Source organism: Eulemur rufifrons, chromosome 7 (assembly GCF_041146395.1).
Source record: "Eulemur rufifrons isolate Redbay chromosome 7, OSU_ERuf_1, whole genome shotgun sequence".
Taxonomy (NCBI): Eukaryota; Metazoa; Chordata; class Mammalia; order Primates; family Lemuridae; genus Eulemur; species Eulemur rufifrons.
The window spans coordinates 140,836,703-140,856,207 of NC_090989.1; the positions used below are offsets into that span (position 1 = coordinate 140,836,703).

Below are 19,505 nucleotides of genomic sequence, written 5' to 3' on the forward strand. Positions count from 1 at the left end.
CCTAGTGTTCAATAGATCAATAGAATGACTATAGTTAATAATAATCTATTATACATTTCAAAATATCTAGAAGAGAATAATCTGAATGTTCCTAGCACAAAGAAAAGATAAATATTAGGGTGACGAATATACCAACTACCCTTATTTGATCTTTACACATTATATCAATGTATTAAAATATCACATGTACCCCGAAGATATGTACATTATGTATCAATAAAAAAAAAGTGCCCTGGAAATCAGAACCTGTGGAAGCGTGAAGGAAACAGGAGTGAGCAGAAGAAGAAATCAAATTATGATACAGCCCAAGGATATCTTTGCTAAAAGCCATTAGGGAGCTCTGGAACTACAATGATCCTTAAGAATAGTTTCAAATTGATCCAAGATGGCCAAACCTTTCTACTTCCCACATCAATCAGTCAGTTATTGGATACGGGCCATATTGGGAAGGGGCAAGACCTTGGGAAAGGCAGCTCTCTGCAGCTGAAGCAATCACCGAAGAGGCTGGCAGCTGAAGGTTATCTACTAATAGTGCTCTTAGCGATGGGGAAACAAGTCTTTCACTGAAGGAAAATGTGCATGGCACATCAGTGTTTGCCACAACTTAATCAAAATAAAAGGAAAAACTACTTTTTAGCCACTGGAGAGAGAAACCTCCCACAGACCTGAAGCTGTTCAAGATGAGAACAATGGGGCCAGGTGTGGTGGCTCATGCCTGTGAGCACTCCTAGCACTGTGGGAGGCCAAGGCAGGAGGATTGCTCAAGGTCAGGAGTTCGAGACCAGCCTGAGCAAGAGTGAGACCCCCATCTTTACTAAAAATAAAAAGAAATTAGCTGGACAACTAAAAATATATATAGAAAAAATTAGCCGGGCATGGTGGCACATGCCTGTAGTTCCAGCTACTCGGGAGGCTGAGGCAGAAGGATGGCTTGAACCCGGGAGTTTGAGGTTGCTGTGAGCTAGGCTCACGCCACGGCACTCTAGCCAGGGCAACAGAGTGAGACTCTGTCTCAAAAAAAAAAAAAAATAAAATAAAGTAAAATAAAAAATAAAATAAATAAAAAGGTGAGAATAATGCAAGAGAGTATGCTGACTTGCCTGTTACTCAACTGTTAAATCCAGGATGGAGGAACTCTGTGGACCTGCTCCCTACAGCATCCAGAAGAGCGCATTCCCCAAACATTACTACGGAGGTAATTCCCATGGAGAAGCCCCTAACCACAACACACTATATAGGAGGTCTCACCTATCAACCCCCTCCTCTCTCTTATAATCACCCAGTGATCCTACGGCTGGATTAACCATGTCTGCAACAGTGTCAGGGATAGGGAGAGAGGCTAACCTGATTATTGCTATACCCTGTTCATGGGGAGCTGTACCAAAGGAAAATAAAAAGTGATCCGTAATTGCAGATGAAGCATTCAACCAAACACCAAGTCAGAACAATTTAGACTTAAAACTTCTCTAAAATTAAAAAGAGAATTAGCAATCAAGTAGAGCAATCTAAGGAAGCAGTCCCCTAGAAATAAACAAAACATAGAAAAACAGGAGATTAAAAAAACAAAAAACTAAAGTATTCTTAGTGAGATGATAGGATAATATGTTAATAACATGAGAAAAGTTCATGGAAAATGAGCAATTTGAAAATAAAGTGTAAAGCCTGAGAATGACAAAATGGTACCGTCAAACAGAATTTAAAGGTATTTTTCCTAAGAATACACACAGCTGTAAGACAGAGACAAAAAAGTATCCAAAAAAAGGATAAATGAAATTGAGGATTTTAGAATCTGTGTAACAAGAGTAATAGAAGGAAAAAACCTGAGCAAATAATACAGAAGCACTAAATAAAAGATTTATGAAAATTAACAAATTTAATAAAAATTCAATTTAGTCAGAAATCCTTGACTCCTGTGTAATAACAGTACTAACTGAAAGACAATCTATGCCTCGACCTGCTGTGGGGAAACTCTTCACACAAATGGACTATCTTTTAAGGCTTCCTAAAGGTTGTTTTGCTATAAAAAAATCAAATGGTATCTCATTTTTTTAGAGACAACAGTAAAAAGTTAAGAAAACAATTCTGAGAGAAAGGAAAATGAAACTATAGTTAATTCCAACTGCTGAAAATGGAAATATCTTTGTTTAATTACGGGAAAAAAATGACATAAATGAAATAAATTGTACACTTTTTAAAAGGCAGAGAGGAGTAAGACAAAGGCTTTATTCTTGACATTGACAAATAAGGAGCTTCTAAATTATAAAAAGGGAGAAAAGAAAAAAAAGGTAAGCACAGTGAACAGAAAACTAGAAAAAATACTATTCAAGACAATAATAGTCAAAAATTTTGACCATAAATAAAGTACATAAAGCTTAAAAAATATGAGATCATAAAGAATTTGAATAACATAAATAAAACATAAACTAGATTTAGTGACGAACAAAGTACTCTATATTCTGCCAAAGAATTCCACATTTTGTAAACGCTAATGGACTACCTATATAAAGTGATGATGTACTAGGACACAACATTTCAAGAAATTTTCAAAGAAGAAATTGTACAACCAAATTTTCTGATCGGAATGTCATGAAATTAGAAAATAATGACAATGAAAATAAGAACAAAAGAACCAATTAAAAATGAACACAGGGCTGGGTGAGGTGGCTCACACCTGTAATCCTAGCACTGTGGGAGGCCAAGGCGGGAGGATCGTTTGAGCTCAGGAGTTCGAGACCAGCCTGAGCAAGAGTGAGACCCCGTCTCTACTAAAAAAATAGAAAGAAATTAGGTGGACAACTAAAAATATATAGAAAAAATTAGCTGGGCATGGTGGTGCATGCCTGTAGTCCCAGCTACTCGGGAGGCTGAGGCAGGAGGATCATTGGAGCCCAGGAGTTTGAGGTTGCTGTGAGCTAGGTTGATGCCACGACATTCTAGCCCGGGCAACAGAGTGAGACTCTGTCTCAAAAAAATGAAAGATAAAAATGAACACAATATTATGTAATTCAAACAAGAAGTTGAAATGCAAATTACAAATGATTGAGCAATATAAATTAAAGAGCATGTGGTAAATTTAAATCTTTGGGATGATAACAATACCAACCTCAGAAGAAAGCTTTACAATAGTAACTAAGAAAAGGCTATTAACAAATTACCTAAGGATATTCTACAAAAATCTAAAAAAGGGGGAAAAAAAAAGAAATAAGCCAAAAAGTCAAAAAATAAAAGTTAAGAAACTTAAATTTAAAAAAATAACCTCACTATAACCAATAAAACTAAAAATCAAAATTTATAAAGGATCCATAATATTGCCTCTGCCAAGTATACATGTAAAAAAGAATGTATAACATTATAATAAGAAAATGGTTATATAACCATATTGGTAGAGACTTTTCTAAATTAAGAGAATACAACATGCAACTTTATGCCAAAGATTCTTAAAATCTATATGAAATTGATATTCTAAGAAAATACAAATAACCAACAATTAAAAAAAGAGTTTCAAGATGTCCAGAATCTAAATATTGAAAATATTATTAAATAATTTCAAAAGTTATTAAACTCTAATATCAGAATAATCTATTAACAAGATACGTAAAACAGGAAAATTTTAAAAAAATCAACAGAAGACTCACTCATTAAAATGAATGTCAAAATCTTAACTAAAATGTTAGCTCACTAAATCTAGTGGTATCATAATGTACAACGGCCAAGCAGAATTTAGTTCACGAATGTACAATGGATAAATGAAAAGCCAGACATAATAATTTCTAAAGACACTGAAGGATATCAGATAAAATTCAACACCTATTCTTGATCAAAATTGAGCTAAATATGAATAGAAGGAAATTTCCATAAGCTAATATACTGTATCCATAGAAAACCATACCAATCATCATATTTAATTAAAGTTAAATATGACCCCGTTAAACTCAGGGGCAAAACAAATATCTGAATAATTTCCACCACTTTTCAACACTGTTATGAAGGTTCCAGATTATAGCAAATCTTAAAGAAATGTTAAAACAGAAAAAAAGGACCATCTTCATAGACCTTTAATAAGGATTTTTTTATTTTACTGCTGAAAAAGAACACCTCCTGGTAAAGCCGTATTAGAAAGAAACTTCACTTTTTTCAACAGGAATGGACAAACTGATGAAAGAAATTGAAAAGGCATTTAAGATACAGATCTACGTATTTATGGAAATTTATTATATGAAAATGGCAGCATTTCAAGAAAAGATTGTAGTATAGTTCACTACATGTTATTAAGTCAACTGGTTTTGTATTGGGGGAAAATCAAGTTAGATATATATACTTCACACACAAATAAAATCCAATTACGTCTAAACCTAGGAAAAAAATTACAGAAGTTCTAAATGATTGAATATTTTTCTAATGGCGAAATGGGGAAGGTTGTTTTAACTATAACAAAACCCACAAAAGGAACAATGTTTCAATACATAAAAATTAAAAATTTTGATATATAAACAAAAGATAACTTATACAATATTTGAAGAAACGACAAACTATACAAAATACCACAACATATACACCACAGACTAACATCCTTATGATATGTAAAAAAAAGTCTTAGAAATAAGTGAGAAAAAAATGCAGAGTACAAAGTGATAATCCACAGAAGATTTTTTTTTTTTTTTTTTTTTTTGGAGACAGAGTCCCACTCTGTTGCCTGGGCTAGAGTGCCGTGGCATCAGCCTAGCAACCTCAAACTCCTGGGCTCAAGCGATCCTCCTGCCTCAGCTTCCCAAGTAGCTGGGACTACAGGCATGCACCACCATGCCCAGCTAATTTTTTCTCTATATATTTTTAGCTGTCCATATAATTTCTTTCTATTTTTAGCAGAGACGGGGTCTCGCTTTTGCTTAGGCTGGTCTCAAACTCCTGAGCTCAAACAATCCACCCGTCTCGGCCTCCCAGAGTGCTAGGATTACAGGTGTGAGCCATCGTGCCCGGCCTACAGAAGAATTATAAAAGAAAAAAAACCCAGCTAATATCCCTAATAATCTAGGAAATGCAAAGAAGAATATGAAATATTACACTTATTAAATTATAAAGCCTTAAAAATATTGATAGTAGACAATATTGGTAAAGGGATGGTGAAAGAGGACTCCATAAACTGGAAGAAGAATCGTGAAGACAATTTTAAAAGACTACTGATTTAGACATTAAAAAGAATTACATGTATAGACAAGGGAAGCTGCCCACGTACATAAGGTTTAAAAAAGAAGTTAAAGAATATATATAATATATTTACATTTTCTAATTGTGTAGCAAATATGCTTGTATAGGCACAGAACAGAAGTTTGGAAAAGTACACACTAACTGACTAGAGTGATCAGTTATAGAAGAGTAGAATTCAAGGGGAGAGATTTATTTTTTAAACTCTGTTCTTTAGAGCATCCTCAAGATATGGATGAGCAGAAATATAGTCATACATCGCTTAATGACGGGGATATATTCTGAGAAACGCATCGCTAGGCAATTTCATCAATGTGCAAACATCAGAGGGTACTTACATAAATCTAGATGGTATAGCCTGTTACACACCTATGCTATATGGCATAGCCTATTGCTCCTAGGCTACAAACCTATACAGCATGTTACTGTACTAAATACTGTAAGCATGGTAATACAATGGTAAGTATTTGTGTACCCAAACATATCAAAACATAGAAAAGGTACAGTAAAAATACACTATTAAAATCTTATGGGACCACCATCATATATGCAGTCATTGACCAAAATGTTGTTATGCAGCACATGACTGTATTAAGAATTTGCTTGTCATCTTTTATTACTGTCTATAACATTTGTGATTACACACACAGGTATATATGTACCCATATATACATGTGTATTTGTATTATATTCCATATACAAGCATGTTTACTTTGTAATCCTCTGTATTTATTTTCTGTGTTCTACAATGATCAAAATGACTGTGTGTTGCTCTTACTATAAGAAAAATAATTAAAAAGCAATTTTCCTTTGGGCTTAAAAAACACTAATGACTTAAGTACAGAGAGGGTAAGAGAGAGCAACAGAGAGAGAGTGAGTGAGAGATAAGAGAAGAAAGGGAGGAAGAGAAGGAGGAGAAAGAGTAGGTGGCAGTGGCAGAAAAGGAAGAGAAAGAGGGAAGAACCTACCCGAATGATGAATCTGATTGCTGCACATCCAGAAGTTGCCATGACTTTTGCACTATTGGGGACAAGATTAAAAAGTGTAGGTACAATGGCTTCAGCGCCATGATCAAACTTGTTTCCCAAAACTGTTGAAAGATGACTACAAAGGAAGACAAAAAGTATTTTTAATAGTTTAGCATTAAAAATAGATAGGACCACATAATATTATTAATAAAATACTTTCTTTCTTATTTATTTATTTTTAGAGATATTTTTAGTGACAGTGTCACTCTTTCACCCAGGCTGAACTACAGTAGCACTATCATAGCTCACTGCAGCCTCAAACTCCTGGGCTCAAGCGGAGTAATCCTCCTGCCTCAGCCTCCCTAGTAGCTAGAACTACAGGCATGTACCACCACACCCAACTATTTTTTTATTTTTTGTATAGATGGGGTCTTGCTATGTTGCCCAGGCTGGTCTTGAACTCCTGGCCTCAAGCATCCTCCTGTCTCAGCCTCCCAATGTGCTGGGATTACAGGTGTAAGTCACCGTGCTCAGTCTTAAAATACTTTCACTGAATTAACTTAAGCATTTTGATTTTAATCAGGTCTAGTGGCTGAAAAACAAAGGAAAAAAAAGGAAGTGCAAATACTATATATTACTTTCTTTTCCCCATCCTTTATCTAGTCCAAAGTTGAAATTTGGCATTTTACTCATATCTTTGCAGTAGCACTTGGAGAAGCCATCTGATCACAGAATTTAACTATTAACTCTAAGTAAATGTCAGGTAAAATAATCAGGCCTGATTGCTCTGACCTTTGCTCTTTAACCATGAGATATTTACACTGTGATGCCCCATTATCAATCTTAAGTTCAACATATTTTACAACCACGTTTAAAATCGTACCCAAATCAATGCTCCTCAAGACATTCTCTATTTCTACTTTTTTGGTCACAGGTACTCCCTGACTTCTTTGGGGTAGGATTTCAGAATTTGTGATTAAAAATACAGCTCTACCATATGCTAATTAGTTGGGTGATCTTAAGGACATCTGTCTTCTCTTTCCAAATTTGTAGTTAAACAACTAAATTAGCCTTTAATTATATGATTTTAGTTAAAACAGGAAGGATGCTGTGATCACAGTCCTGACAATGCTTGCATTGTTGGCTAATTTCTATATATGTATATCTTATTTAAAATACATGGTTGGGATAGAGTTAGTTCCAAAACTTCAGGTTCTTGATTCAAAGAGATACTCAGATTCAGACCTATTTACTAGTGTTCAGTTATGTCAGTTTTCCAATGTCTGAACTCAAAGGCAAAAAGGAACCTCAAATGAAAACCAGGGAGGTATTGTCTAGATGTTATCTTCCTTCAGAAAGTGTGAGTTTTAGAATTAAAGAAAGAAAAGGAAAAAAAAAAAAGAGTGTGAGCTTTGTTCTAGTAGGCAGGTAATGTACTTGGGAATCAGCTTGATCTTTATAAGCTTGTTGGGAGAGGGGGTGTCTATAGTAGCCTTACTTTATAACTGGTTTAGTACTATTCCTATACCATGGCCTTTCTGGGGTCTCTACTGAATGTCCTGGGTGTTCAACAAGGTTTCCTCATTCTGGTTGGTCAGATCCTGAACCTCTCCTACCCCTGTATGAGCTCTGGGAATTGTTGTTTATCTTATAGATCCCAGGCGGTAGTTTTTTTCTCTTCTCAAGGAGTTGTACCTTTCATTGTACAAATTAGTATTGAATTAGACCCATGGGATCCCATATACTGATTTCTTTAACTCTTTTTCTGTGTATTTCTCTTCTCTGCAGTACCTTACACTGCAAAGTTTGGACACCTCAGCCTTTCGAAACTCCAATCTCTGTTGGCTAAACTCAGTGAGGTTGTCTTGCTCTGCTTAGGTTCACCCTCCCTTCCCCAGGGTTTAGAAAGTGTTTCCAGGTCAAAACTCATAATGTTCAACTCATTTGTGTCTTTCAAGACTCCTATTCCTATGCTGGCTGCTATTATCTGGGAACAGTTGTTTTACGTATTTTGTCCAGTTTTTTGCAAGAGGACCAGTCCTGTTTTAAGTGTATTTTTCAAGGTTACATTTTATGGATTTTTGTTTTGGTTTGGGTTGTTTTTACTAGTTAGAGAGATTTGATCATTTGGGTATACTGGTATACTGTATTGTACCTAGCAAGTTTGCTAAAGTTCCTTAATTATAATAATTTATCTGTAGATTTTCTTGTGGCTTTCTGCATGGATTTTATCATCTGTTCTTAAAAGCAGTTCTGTTCATTTTCTTGCAATACTCATAGTTTTTATTAACCTTTTTTATGTTCTGACTAGAATATCTAATATAATCCTGATTAGAAATACTAATAGCAAGCACCTTCATGTTCTCTATCTTCAAATAAATGTTTATACAAACACATATATAACAACAGTATTTAGGTCAGAAGTAGTGGTAAATAGAATTTACCACTAGTGTTCTACCATCCTTGTTCTGTGGAAGACTATAAGCATATAGAATAAGTTTAGATTTTGAAAAGTTGATGATGAATGTTGCAATTCCAGGGTAACTGGTACTTAATATCCAAATTAGTAATGAGAAAAGTGAATATAGTCAGTTGCTAGATCTATTCGTTTTCTCCTTACACTTGTGGAGTTAATGATCAAAAATCCACCAGTAGGGCTTTAGACATATGAACACATTTTAGGGTTATAAAGAGCTGTTAAGAAAGATCTTTTTTTAAAAATCATACAAATTGAATCCTTATGTATAATAAAAATGATTTTTGGATCATATATACATTTTGGGGGTTTATCTTGCTACTGTTTTACTTAATGATCACTGAATCAATGAGTACTAAATGCATTCATAAAAAATACTTATCACAGAAGGAAAATACTTACGCTACAGTAATGCAAGCTTCTCTAACCACTTGGGATCTAAGATCCTTAGCTGAAAGTTTAAGTGCTCCATCTAACAAGCGTAAATGTTGGAAAAAGCAATCATACTGTGCAGCTCCAGCAACAAGCAGTGATCGAATTTTCTTAAGCTGAAATAAAAAATGTTTTCATTATTGACAAAAAAGATGGCAGTCAGTGCAAAAAAAAAAAAAAACCTACCTAAACTACATTATTCAAACAAAATATTTTAAAAGATGAAACATATTTAATGTTTCATTATATTTATATTACTATATTCAGACATTTAGTAGCATTAAATGTATTATGTAAATAAACATGCAAACAAAAAGCTTTCTGAGAAAGAACATTATAGATTTAGTTATATATACAGCAGATACATGTAGTCTATAAGTAGAAAAGTAAATTTTAAAATTTAAAGGAGTCTTCCTTTTTTACTTGTGGTAAGATACACATTAACATAAAATTTACTATTTTAATCATTTTAAAGTATACAATTCAGTGGCATTAAGTACATTCACAATGTTGTACAAGTATTACCATTATTTACTAAAGGAGCCTAATTTTTTAAAGGGCCAAATCTGGATATTCTATTCATCCATATGCAAAAGTACAAAAGTAAAGTGACCATCCATCAAGCTATCATCATGCTCATATGTTAACATTATGACACTGAAGCAAATAGCTCTTTCTTCCTATGTATATACCTTTAGCATTACTTTTTAGCATATGATTGCCAAATGTTTTCCATATCAACACCAGACATACGTAATAAAATTACATCAATCCAAAGAGATACACGCAGGTGCATATGTGTGTTCACACATATTCAGAAGCTAAAAGTTTACTTATTGTAACCATTATCATGTATAATTTCACATTTAACTCAGAGGTTTTCTAAATTTTAAAATATCTTTAAAGTTAAATCATATGGACTAAGGATGTAAATGTTAAAAAAAAAACCCAATCCACTATGGATGTTAGGAAAAAAAATCAAAAGAACAGTAATATAATCTTGGGATGTATAAAGAAAGGAAAACTACCATAAACATAAGAGAATTTCCAGAAGTGTCTAAATAATATTAACTAAAAATGAAATAAAAATCACAGTACAGTAGGAAAAAATTACTTGCAACATATAAGGCGATACACAAAGAATGATAATAAAATAATAAAAAGACAAACATAGTAGTTTCCTCTTATCTGTGGGGATACATTCTAAGACCTCCAGTGGATGCCTGAAATCTCAGCTTGTACTGAACCCTCCATGTACTATACATACATACCTATGATAAATTTTAACTTATCAATTAGGTATAGTAACAGAGTAACAATAACAAATAATAAAATAGAACTGTAACAATACACTGTAATAAAAATTATGTGAATGTAGTCTCTATCAAAATATTTTCATATTTCCAGACCATAGTTGATCATGTGTAAATGAAACCACAGAAAGTAAAATCGCATACAAGGGGGGACTGTTGCAACCCAGTATTAAATTGTACAAAATAAATGTATGAAATGTGCTCAAACTCACTAGTGACAAGCAAATCCAAATTACAACAAAGACACATCATTTCCCCCCCATCACAATGGCAAAAATTTTAAAAACCTGGTATCATCCAGTAAGAGAAAGAAAACAGATGCTCTCAAGGACTGCAAGTAAGATTGTATTTGACTAACACCTTTGTTCAAAATATTTTGGCAGCATCTACTAAAATAAAATCGCATCTACTCTTTACTCAACAACCCATATTTTAAAATCTAACCTACAAAAATAAAAGCACCATTGTTATAAATGTGTGCAAAGATGTTTATTGCAACATTGTTAAAATAGCAAAAAATAAAAAAACTGTGAATTCATCAAATGGGAAATGGTTTAATAAACATGTAGATATAAGGCCGGGCGCGGTGGCTCACGCCTGTAATCCTAGCACTCTGGGAGGCCGAGGTGGGCGGATCGTTTGAGCTCAGGAGTTCGAGACCAGCCTGAGCAAGAGCGAGACCCCATCTCTACTAAAAATAGAATGAAATTATATGGACAGCTAAAAATATATATAGAAAAAATTAGCCGGGCATGGTGGCGCATGCCTGTAGTCCCAGCTACTCGGGAGGCTGAGACAGGAGGATCGCTTGAGCTCAGGAGTTTGAGGTTGCTGTGAGCTAGGCTGACGCCATGGCACTCACTCTAGCCTGGGCAACAGAGTGAGACTCTGTCTCAAAAAAAAAAAAAAAACATGTAGATATATTACACTAAGGAATATATGTACATATTGATCTGCATTCAATAAATATCTGGGCAACCTATGTCAAGTATACTAAAAGAGCATGATTTATTACACTAAAAAAAGCAAGTTACTAAGTGGTATATGGAATATGACCCTCATTTGTTTTTATAAAAGGGGTGAGGAAAAAACTGTTTATTTTATGGTATATGTTTGAATATATATACATAGAAAAGGACATACTCTAAAATGAAAAGTTTGTTTCTTTAATAGGGAGGAAACTATGAAATTTTTCTTTATAATTTTCTGCATTTTTCTACTTATGACAATAAGCTTGTGTCACTTTTCTATTAGTAATTTAAAAAAAAATTAAAAGACAACTAAAAGACCGTCAGTTGTTTCCAAATGGATAGTTTCAAAGTAAAACCAAAAAACTCTCAATTACAAAGTTCATGTTTTATACTGACATTTATTTTGTTTCTCCACAGATAACCTGTGACAAAGATTTTTCTGTGTTAGACCCATCTCACAACTGAAGAAAGAATATGAACCATAATTAACAAATCTGGAACAACATATTCTCTGTTAAAAAGTGTTATTTCATTTGGGAGGCCAAGGCAAGAGGATAGCCTGAGGCCAAGAGTTCAAGACCAGCCTGGGCAACATAGCAAGATCCTGTTTCTACAAAAAAATTTAGAACTTAGCCAGGTGTGGTAGTATGTATGTGTAGTCTCAGCTATTCAGGAGGCTGAAGTGGAAAGATCACCTGAGCCCAGAAGTTTGAGGCTACAGTGAGCTATGATTGTGCCACTGCACTCCATCCTGGGCAACAGAGTATGTGTATGTGTCTCATAAACACATGTTTACACATAAACACATACACATACACACACATGCGCACACACACACAACATACACAAAAACCAGTATTTCAACATTTTAAGATATACAGACTGCCTAACAAAGAGAAGACAAAATGATCTTTTGTTCAGAGTATCATAAAAGCCATATTTGTCAAAAGACCATATTTGATTTAACTCATCAAAATGGAGATTTTCATCATCAGTCAGATTGGGTGCTCTCAGAGCAGAAGGGAATCTTCAAATGGAATCCCTTCTCTGGCTTCTTGAGGACTCTAAAGTACTCATTTGGTACATGTAATTTGGTCATTTAAATTTCACAAATTCACAAACTTTGAAATAAAATATACAGTCCACTGCCAATACAAATATTACTTTAAAATTTATCAAATATTTTCCTCAAGGAATTTTGGCTAAATAAAATATTCTTAAGGATATCTGGTCTTTTTTTTTTTTAAATCACAGGTGAGAAATATTCATCACATTCAAGTGAAAAGAAAGAAAAATGTCAGATAAATGCACATAATGTTGTGAATTTATGTCAATACTATGAAAATATTCAGCATGTAGGAAAAATGAACTGCTTTACTGGTAAACCTTATATGACTTAACGATGGTGCTGATAAGCAACTACGTAAAGCCCACAAAGAGGCCAAGGCCCTCTGAAGCTCATAGCTCCCTGATCAGTCAACAAATACCACATGTGGAGAGGCTGCCAAATATGTGTAGGTTAGTCACTATATAACCAGCAAAAACAGACTAAAAATTGACCTTAAATCAGAAAATATCTATTATCTCAATGTGTTTTCTAGAAAGAAATGTTACCTATCAGACTCTATTTTATATATGAATACCATATAGTACTACTACTGAATTTCCATGTTTTTGAAAAGGAACACTAAAAGAAAGATAAGAAAAAATAAAAAACTTACTGCATTGGCACGCTGATCCCAGTCATGTTTGTCATCTGACAAAATTTCCCTGATTTTATTTAATGTTTCTTCAAGTTCTCGACTAGAATAGATCTTAAAGAAAAGATTCAGAATTATAACAATATTTTTTGCAATAAACAATATCAAAATTATACTCTGATATTTAAAAGAATCTTTCAAGTAATAAGGTTATTTCCCATTCTGGCATCATTTCTTAATGGAGAATAGAAATACATTATAGACAATAATAAAATGAAATGCTTTGTCTTCCTTCCCTGTTACTCTTTTTGCCATTTCTCCCCTTATGAGTAACTTCAAATATACTCTTAAAATACTTTGTAATTTTAAAACAAGATGCAAATATTCAAGAATTAATAAAGACAGGTCTAAATTCTCAAAATGACTTCAAGTATATAACCTATCTTATTGCATTCACATACTTACAATATTGCAAAAAAGACATGTTTTAAGTGAGTTTTGTTTTTCTCTCTTCTGCCATGATAAACTGAAGCCAAGATCGCTACATGCTTTGTTTCCTCTAGAGCTGTGGTCTCCAACTCCCAGGGAACAGTACCAGCAGGCTAGCAAGGAGGGAGCGAGGAGGGAGCCAGGGAGCCAGGGAGCCAGGGAGCCAGGGAGCCAGGGAGCCAGGGAGCCAGGGAGTGGAGCTTCATCTGTATTTATAGCTGCTCCCCATCCCTCATTGAAAACATTGTCTTCTATGAATCCGGTCCCTGGTGTCAAAAAGGTTGGGGACTGCTGCTCTAGAACCATTTGCCAAACAGCTAAACACCATTACTCTTTCATTTATTTAACAAATATTCACATAATAGGGATGCACTATGTGAGGCATTAAGGAGATTAAGGTGAGCAAAAATAGACATGGTCTTTGCCTTATGGAGGTTACAATCTAGTCAGGAGTTTTAAAATAATTAATCAAATGACATAAAATATAAAATTGCAAATAGGAAGTACCACAAAGGAGAATGAAAGCCTCTATATATCAGTTTAATCAGAGTTAATCTCACAAGTTTTACAGGATCAACTGGCAAAGAGGAAAAGGGTAGTGAAGGTATGAAGCTGGAACAGCTGCAGCCATGCTCCTGACCATTAGGGAAGACAATGCAGAGGAATCAGAAACGAGAGACGAAGAGAAATGGAATCCTGGTGATATCCTCTGAGTTCCTTCATCAAACTGCACTACCTGTATCTTTCACTTTCAACGGCTATTAAATTCAGCTTTCACTTAGTGTGTGTGCATATGTGCGCAAAGGAAAGGAGGGGAGGGGATGAGACAAGGCTGAAGAAGTAGGAGGGGGACCAGATAACACTCTGTTAAAGAATGACTCGGGAGCTTCTAAGCTGGGTCTTTCTTGCCTCCCACCTTCCCTTCACAAAAGCCCTTTTGCCATTTTCCAGAAGAAAGGCAGGCCCCTCTCCCACCCCTAATTTTAGTATGATGCACTGCTCTGGAATACAATGCAAGGCTCCCCTTCCCCCAACAAGAAAAAAAAGTGTCAACTCAAAAATTTACTTCAGTGATGGGGTACACAATTTTTTAAACATTCTTTTAGTGGGTATACAAGGAAAAGAAGTTTGAAAACCAGTAAGTTAGGAATTTGTTGCGGAAGAATGATACCTACTAGGTAATTAAGTAATAGTTTACACATACAGAATACTGGAAGACTAGGTTTTCAAGGGGGGAAGATCAAGATTCTAATTTCAAACACTTTGAGTTTGAGATGCCTCTGAGACATCTAAAAGGAGCTGTCAAGTAAACAATCACAGTGGATAAATCATTCTGGAGCTCAGGAGAGGTCTGGCCTAAAGATAAAAACTTAGGTGTTGGCTGGGCGAGGTGGCTCACGCCTGTAATCCTAGCACTCTGGGAGGCCGAGGTGAGAGGATCGCTCGAGGTCAGGAGTTTGAGACCAGCCTGAGCAAAAGCGAGACCCAGTCTCTACTAAAAATAGAAAGAAATTAGCTGGACAGCTAAAAATATATATAGAAAAAAATTAGCCAGGCATGGTGGCACATGCCTGTAGTCCCAACTACTTGGGAGGCTGAGGCAGGAGGATTGCTTGAGCCCAGGAGTTTGAGGTTGCTGGGAGCCAGGCTGATGCCACGGCACTGTAGCCCGGGCAACAGAGTGAGACTCTGTCTCAAAAAAAAAAAAAAAAAAAAAAAAACAACCTAGGTGTTATCTACACAAAGGTGAGAACTGAAGCCATGGTGACTCAGTAAGAAAATAGAGAGTGAGAAGACAGAGCCCAGAACTAACCCTTATGAAATTCTAATATTTAATAGCCAAGTAGAGAAGGATGTACCTAAAAGGAGACAGAGATGAAGTGAACAAGAGGTATAAAATGAAATAACATCATATTATAAGTACCTAAAAAGAAACAACAAAACAGTGAATATAGTCAACAGTGCTAAACACTGCTAAAATATCAAGAAAAAACACTAAAACTGATTTTGGTGCTATGACGATGATTAGTGATCTACTCAAGACTTGTTTGAATGGAGGAAGAAACTGGAAAGAAGTGAGATGAAGTCAATGACAGGTGAAGGTATGGAAATATCATGTACAGACAACTCTTTGGGAAAGGCTGTGAGGGATAAAATAAAGAATATCTGAAGGATATGGAGTCAGGTGAGACTTTTTTTCTTTTAAGCTGAGGAACCCAGCCATGTTAACAGTGAGAAGGTTCCAGAAAAGAGCAAGAGCTTGAACCTACATGAGATCACTGATTGTATAAATGTGTTAAGAAAGTAGGAAATAATGGGCTTTGGATCACTGGTAGCGGTGCTGGCCTTTGAAGAAGGATCATGTTGCTGAAGCAAAAGGACAGAAGGAACATACAGTGGGAAAGAATGGAGCAGAAAGATAGTGTTCCCTTGATGATAATGACTTGATAAAGTAACAGGCAAGGCCATGTAGTGAGAGAAGAGAGGAGAAAGCCATGCTGATAGATGGAAAGAAACATGTCTGATAGCTGAGGAAAGCAGAGAAGTAACTTGATCACAGAAACATAGCAAGGATATGAGATTGTTGAGGGCTCATTTATGTGAATTCCACTAAAAATCATGTGTCCTAACACGTGACTTTCTCTAGCAGCACTATTTCTGGGCTATGAACATAAAAACAGTTAAAAGTTGGGAATCATCCAGAGTTGTAGTTTTGCAAAATGGGTATTTAAAAAAAAAAAAAATTACTTGATACTTTACTGAGGGAAAAAAAAATCAGAGAAACAAGGGATTTTATTATCTTGTTTGTAGCCCTACTGCAAGAAACCATAGTATCAAAGCTTAGATGAGGCCGGGTGCAGTGGTTCACGCCTGTAATCCTAGCACTCTGGAAAGCTGAGGTGGGAGGAGGATCGCTTGTCGTCAGGAGTTTGAAACCAGCCTGAAAAACAGCAAGACCCTGTTTCTACCAAAATCAGAAAAAATTAGCCAGGTGTGGTGGCGCATGCCTGTAGTCGCACCTATTTGGGAGGCTGAGGCAGGAGGGAGGATGACTTAAGCCTAGGAGTTTGAGGTTGCAGTGAGCTAAGATCACATCATTGTACTCTACCTGGGGCGACAGAGCCAGTCTCTGAGGGGAAAAAAAATGCTCAGATGAGAAGGAAAGTAGAAATGAGAGATGATGAATTGAGAGTGAGTATAAAAGGGCAATGGACTGAAGATCCTTGAAGTCATGGAGAAGTAGTTGTCAGAGTACTTGAAAAAGCAAAAAGATCCTGGTCAGTACAAAACAGACAAAAATATACACTGGGGAAAAGAATCTCTTTTCAATAAATGGTGCTGGGAAAATTGGATAGCTACATGCAGAAGATTGAAACTGGATCCCCACCTCTCACCTCTCACAAAAATCAATTCAAGATGGATAACAGACTTAAACCTAAGGCATGAAACCTTAAGAATTCTAGAAGAAGATGTTGGGAAGACCCTTTCAAGACATCGGCCTAGGCAAAGAATTTTTGAAGAAGATCCCCAAAGCAATCACAGCAGCAATAAAAATAAATAAATGGGGTCTGATCAAATTAAAAACCTTTTGCATAGCCAAGGAAACTATCATTAGAGCGAACAGACAGCCTACAGAATGGAAGAAAATATTTGCTCTCTACACATCCGATAAAGAGCTGATAATAAGACTCTATCTAGAACTTAAAAAAAATCAACAAGAAAAAAAATCAAACAACCCCATCAATAAATGGGCAAAGGGGCCGGACGCGGTGGCTCACACCTGTAATCCTAACACTCTGGGAGGCCAAGGCGGAAGGATCGTTTGAGCTCAGGGGTTCAAGACCAGCCTGAGCAAGAGCAAGACCCCGTCTCTACTAAACATAGAAAGAAATTAGCTGGACAACTAAAATATATATATAGAAAAAATTAGCCAGGCATGGTGGCGCATGCCTATAGTCCCAACTACTTGGGAGGCTGAGGCAGAAGGATGGCTTGAGCCCAGGAGTTTGAGGTTGCTGTGAGCTAGGTTGACAGCATGGCACTCTAGCCAGGGCAACAGAGTGAGACTCTGTCTCAAAAAATAAATAAATAAATAAATAGATAGGCAAAGAAAATGAACAGAAACTTTTCAAAAGAAGACAGAATAGTCAGCAAACATATAAAAAAAATGCTCAACATCTCTAATCATTAGAAAAATGCAAATCAAAACCACAATGAGATATCACCTAACCCCAGTGAGATTGGCCTCTATCAAAAAAATCCCAAAACAACAAATGCTGGCGGGGATGTGGAGAGACAAGAATGCTCTTACACTGCTGGTGGGACTGCAAATTGGTGCAACCTCTGTGGAAAAGAATTTGGAGATACCCCAAAGAGCTAAAAATAGAAATACCATTTGATCCAGCAATAGCACTATTAGACATCCACCCAAAAGAGCAAAAGACATTCTATAATAAAGACATCTGCACCCAAACATTTATGGCAGCACAATTCACTACTACAAGGATGTGGAAACAACCCAAGTGTCCGTCAATTCATGAGTGTATTATTAAAATTTGGTATATGTATACAGTGGAATATTACTCAATTATAAGAAACGACAGTGATCTAGCACCTCTTATATTTTCCCGGATTGGGCTTGAGCCCATTATCCACAGTGAGGTATCACAAAATCGGAGGAATAGCCTCCACATGTACTCGCCGTCAAATTGGCACTAACTTGATCAACACTGTGGTGCTCACATGGTTGTAATATTCTCTAAGGATTAGGGAGTTTGGGGGGGTAAACTCACAACGAATGGACATGGACACAGTGAGCATTGTAGAGGGGAAGGGCATGCCTCTAAACCTCATTTGAGCGAGGCAAAGACATAAAATGTAACCAGAAGATAGTTGCACTTCTGTGTTTATTGCAGCATTATTCACAATGGCTAAAATGTGGAATCAGCTTAAGTGTTTATCAAGGGACGAATGGATAAAGAAGATGTAGTATATGTACACAATGGAATATTATTTAGCCATGAAAAAGAAGAAAATTTTGTCATTTGCAGAAACATGGATGGATCTGGAGGACATTATTTTAAGTTAGATAAACCAGCCACAGAAAGACAAATATTTCATTTTCACACTCATATACGGAACCTAAAAAAAACTGATCTCATGGAGGTAGTGAATAGAATGGTGGCTACTAGAGGTTGATAAGGGTGGTGGGAAGGGGTAACGAAGAGGTGTTGGTTAATGGGTAATACTTTAAATAGAAGGAAAAAGTTCTAGTGTTCAATTGTGCAATAGGGCAACTATAGTTAACAATAATTTATTATATTTCAAAACAGCTAGAAGTTTTCAAGTGTTCCCACATAAAACAATGATAAATGTTTCAGGTGAATCATGTCCCAATTACTCTGATATGATCATTATATGTTATATGCTTGTATCAAAATATAACATGTCCTACATGAATATGTACAATTATTAAGTATCAATAAAAAATTTAAAAAAAAAGATGTTGGTCAGTAGTGAGATGCTTCAAATGATGACTCTAGAGACTGAAATGGATAACTAAGGTGAAGAAGGAAAAGAGGTCAAGAGACTGATGGGTCATCCAAACGGAAACTGAAGTCATCAAAATGTGTCAAAGTTTAAGATAATTCTAATAGCTAACATGTACCCACCATGCACTTCATCTGTATTGTCATATTTAATCCGCACAATAACGCTCTGAGTATGTACTAATAATTCCTATTTTAAGATGAGGAAACTGAAGTACTGAGGGTTAAGTAGTTTGCCCAAGGTGACACAGCTAATGTGGTTGAGCTGGGATTCAAGTCTTGGCAGCAGTGGAATACTGTCCAGATCAGTACCCAGCAATAATAAGTACGGTGGTCACAGAGCATGAACCTCATTTAAATGGGTGTAGGAATAATGGTCACCAAGTGATAATGAGGAGAACAAGC

General features: G+C 35.7%; 1 protein-coding gene across 27 annotated transcripts in view; it reads right to left on the reverse strand.

Annotated features, from left to right (window-relative positions):
• CLASP2 (cytoplasmic linker associated protein 2) overlaps positions 1-19,505 on the reverse strand; it is a 196,939-nt gene that overhangs the window by 91,831 nt on the left and 85,603 nt on the right. For all 27 annotated transcript variants that reach the window (XM_069475479.1, XM_069475475.1, XM_069475478.1 and 24 more), the window contains 3 exons: positions 13,084-13,176; positions 9,049-9,194; positions 6,171-6,306 (listed from right to left, as the gene is read on the reverse strand). In XM_069475479.1, the coding sequence (XP_069331580.1) occupies positions 6,171-6,306; positions 9,049-9,194; positions 13,084-13,176 (375 nt within the window). The remainder of the gene's footprint in view (positions 1-6,170; positions 6,307-9,048; positions 9,195-13,083; positions 13,177-19,505) is intronic.